Source organism: Plasmodium cynomolgi, chromosome 12 (genome assembly GCF_000321355.1).
Source record: "Plasmodium cynomolgi strain B DNA, chromosome 12, whole genome shotgun sequence".
Classification (NCBI taxonomy): Eukaryota; Apicomplexa; class Aconoidasida; order Haemosporida; family Plasmodiidae; genus Plasmodium; species Plasmodium cynomolgi.
The window spans coordinates 1530035-1533615 of record NC_020405.1 but is presented as its reverse complement, the minus strand read 5'-3'; the positions used below and the strand labels follow the sequence as shown (position 1 = coordinate 1533615).

The 3581-nt window shown below is 43.4% G+C and overlaps 2 protein-coding genes across 2 annotated transcripts; one reads left to right on the top strand and one right to left on the bottom strand.

Moving 5' to 3' along the window:
* Positions 1-584: 584 nt before the first annotated feature.
* Positions 585-1557, top strand: PCYB_124590 (hypothetical protein; the record flags this gene model as incomplete). Its single annotated transcript, XM_004223792.1, has 2 exons — positions 585-1237; positions 1545-1557. The coding sequence occupies 2 exons, from the start codon at positions 585-587 to the stop codon at positions 1555-1557; spliced, it is 666 nt and encodes a 221-aa protein (XP_004223840.1).
* Positions 1558-1668: 111 nt separating this feature from the next.
* PCYB_124580 (phosphoesterase) lies at positions 1669-2673 on the bottom strand (the record flags this gene model as incomplete). The annotated part of the gene is made up of 1 exon (XM_004223791.1): positions 1669-2673. A coding segment is annotated over one exon (1002 nt), but the record flags the coding sequence as incomplete, so codon positions are not given.
* Between the last annotated feature and the right edge of the window lie 908 nt (positions 2674-3581).

Sequence of the window (3581 nt, the reverse complement as noted above, 5' to 3'; positions counted from 1 at the left end):
AAAAAAAAAAAGTGCGTTCGAGCAGGGCGTTCTTTCACCAGGCACTGGTTATATTTGTGCAACTTTTATTTTTGCATATGCAATGCGTAGCAGTATGGAGGTAAGTGTTTTTTTTTTCCCCTTTTAACTTTATACTGTACAAAATAAGCAAAGGGAAGCTCCATTTTGCGCGAATTTTTTCTTAGCTGGTGTGATCCTCGCGGGGGTTGCTTTAAAGTATGTGAAAGGGAGGAGAGGGCACGTGCGGACACACGTCTAGCTTCGCGTGATTAGCGTGTTGCCACGACTTACTCTATTTTGCGACAAGTCCATGGTAGCAATAATTGTAGTTCGTCACGTTCGGTTCGACGATGACATGGCTGTTGATCCTGCAGCGGCAGCAGAAGGGGACGCGAGCAGGGGAGAGAAGCCGTGAGCGCTTGTGTGGAAGCGGTCGCTCAAGTGAAGCAGGCGTGGCGCAGCCGTGACGGAGACGTTAAGTAGGCGTTACACGGGCGCGGCGCAGACGTTATACAGACACAGCGCAGACGCTATACCGACACAGCGCAGACGTGCACGCCCGGCCCTCTCGTGAAGCAAACAAAATGAAGAAAAAGTACAGCGTCCTGGGCGACGAAGACCACACCAGTGATTACAACGAAGGGATAAAGTATAGAGAATATAAAAAGAGCATTCGGAATATACAAATAAATTTTGAGCAGTCGCTTAGCGAACTTAAGGATAATATAAATAGCTACGAAAATGATAGGATGAAAAGGAGTGCACACGCAGATTGCCCTCCAGAATTTTTTACCAACAATAAAAAAAAAATAAACGAATTGGAAAGCTTGTACCAAAATGGAGTACAAACGCTGGATGTAATGAAAAATCATTTTAGTCAAAATAAAACGTACCTTTTGGAAATTTCCAGATATCTGAGCATTTTCGATAAATTTAAAATTCAGTTACAGAGTCTTAAGAATATATTTGATAAAATATGTGCACAAAACAGGATTAATTTTTATCCACAGAAGGATTGCTCATCTGTTCTGTACAAACATAATGAAATAAACCACGTTATCAAGGAGAGAACTGCTTTGCAGCATTCGATCAGTGAGCTAGACAGTATGATTTCTATTGGCCAGGAAACTAGTTGGAAGCTGAAGTTACAGAATTATAACATCACACAGCAGATGAAAAAAATGAACTTCTTAAATGAGCAGCTACCCAAAATCCAAAAAATTATAAAAAATATCAGGTACTACAGTACCAAGCGGACAGTTATCCTCGCCATTACTATTGCCTCGTTTATTTTCCTTTTTTTTATGTTACGGTAGATTTGTGCGCGTCTGCGCTGGTCTGTGCTGGTCTGCGCTGGTCTGCGCTGATCTCTGCTGGTCTGTTCGGGTCTGTGCTGGATCGTCATGTTGGCAGCACCCGATGGGTAGCACCACGTGGGTGAGAACTGCACTCCGGTGGAGGCGCCCTTCAGCTGCAGGGCCTATTGCCCTTGGTCACTTATATATATTTTTTCTTTTTTTTTTTTTTTTGTATTTTGATTTAAGCAACATTTTATAATTTAAAACGACGCGGAGGAGGGGTCACCCCCCGACGAGTTATCACAAAAAAAAAAAAATCGTCCCAATGGGGCGCCATCTAAAGGAAGCCCACCTTAAGGAAGCACCACCTAAAAGAAGCGCCAGCCGCTGCTCTGGGGAGACAAGCGCGTTTCCCTCGCGTGGACGCAGAAGCTCTGCTTGTTGGGGCTGTGCAGTTCTATCTCAAGCGAACCGCAACTTTTGCTCTTCTTATTTACCTCAACGTTTAAGTGAACTGAATTGAAGGTCCCATTTTGGACGACGAGGTAGTTTGGATACGGCTGTCCGTTATTCATGAAAAGGCTCATCCCAGTGTCGATAAGAAATAAACCACCATTACAGTAGGAGCTAATTTCATGTGTCATTTGTTTGGTGTGTCCTACGACTAAATGCTTAGCCTTGTAGTTGTTAAAAACATGAGATAAAATTGAGCATGCTTCTTTCTCATCATAAGGAGCTGTGCGTGAAATGTGGTCATGCCAAAGTACTCCTTCTTGACTTACGTAGTTCATCGATTTATCATAACTGAGCACTCTGCACATATTTTCAACTTGCAGCCTCGTCTTTAACCGTATGGTATTTAAGCTAAGTGAGGATATCTTTTTACTTATCCCCGCGTGGACAAATAAAATATCATTCACTTTAGCAATTGCTGGTAAGCGAATTAACTTATTGTAGTACTCTCCCCTACTGTACACAAAATGGAATAACCTGTAGTTGTAATTATTTTTAAAAAATTTTTCTACTTCTTTCTTATTTACGTAATCGAAATATCCACAAAGGTTTAGTTGCTCGTGATTTCCCATAATCAGTAAGACTTTGCTTTTTTTCAAAGGTGCTTCCTTTTGTAACTTAAATAAATAGTCATAAATTAATGGACCATAAATTCCTCTATCTAGTACATCTCCCACCTGAACTAGCAATACATTTTCTGCAATCCATTCGTCATTTTCGTTTACCAAATTTGCATGTCGTAAAATTAGCTTCAGACTTTCTATATCTCCGTGTATGTCTCCTATGGCGATTATTTTCCCTTCCCATTTTATGTTGTCATATTTTTGGAAGTAGGAAGGGTCCAGCTTCTTTTTATCTATTGCTAACGTTTTTAGCACGAAGTCGTCTTTCACGTGATCGCTAATGATCCCCTTTGCAGATACGCCAACGATTGGCGAGAGCAACGGTTGGAGCGGCGTGGACAGCAGCAGGAGAAGCAGCAACAGAAGCAGAAGCCACAACAGCCGCAACAGCCGCAACAGTCGCGGCGCGCCCATTTTTAGTCCCCCACCCATCTTCTACTTACGTATGCTCGCATGAGCAGCGGGGTATTCACTTGCGCGGTTGCTCAAGTGGGACGGCTTTCTTGCACGCACACGGTAGAGTGGTGCTTGGCGCTTGGTGGGAGAAGCATAAAAAAATGGTACACCGTGACAACTACCCACTGGGAAAATAAACTGCGTCACGGAAAAAGGCGCCAATCGATAGAGAACTTCGCAACATGGGGAGGAGGAAAACCCTTCACGGATGTGATTTCTGCAGCGTGTCGATCAGCTGAGGGGGTAGCAGTACCCTGCGCATGGTTCACAATTAGTGTGTGTAAGAGGGCGCCATGTGTGGGTGCATGCATATGTATATATATACGCACATGCACGCGGATACACATATGCAGATACACACATGCGAATGCCTGCTTCCACGGGGGGGTGACAGATGATGGCTCGACAAAAGAACGACAACACTCTTTTTTACAAAACTGTACACCGGTGTGCAGTCGCAAATGCATTTAAAAACACAACCCACGGGAAAATAGCTCGCCAAAGATAATATACACGTCGTGTAACTGTTTTTGCGGTACATCTTTGCCTCCAGTTTTGCAATTTTCCGCACCTTTGGCAACGCGGGGTTTTCCGCCCACTGCGCGGTTTGCACGGTGCGGTGCGTTTGTGCGGGGGTGTAAAAAAAAGTGAAAAATGGGAAATAAAAAAAAAGGAAAAAAAAAGAAAAAAT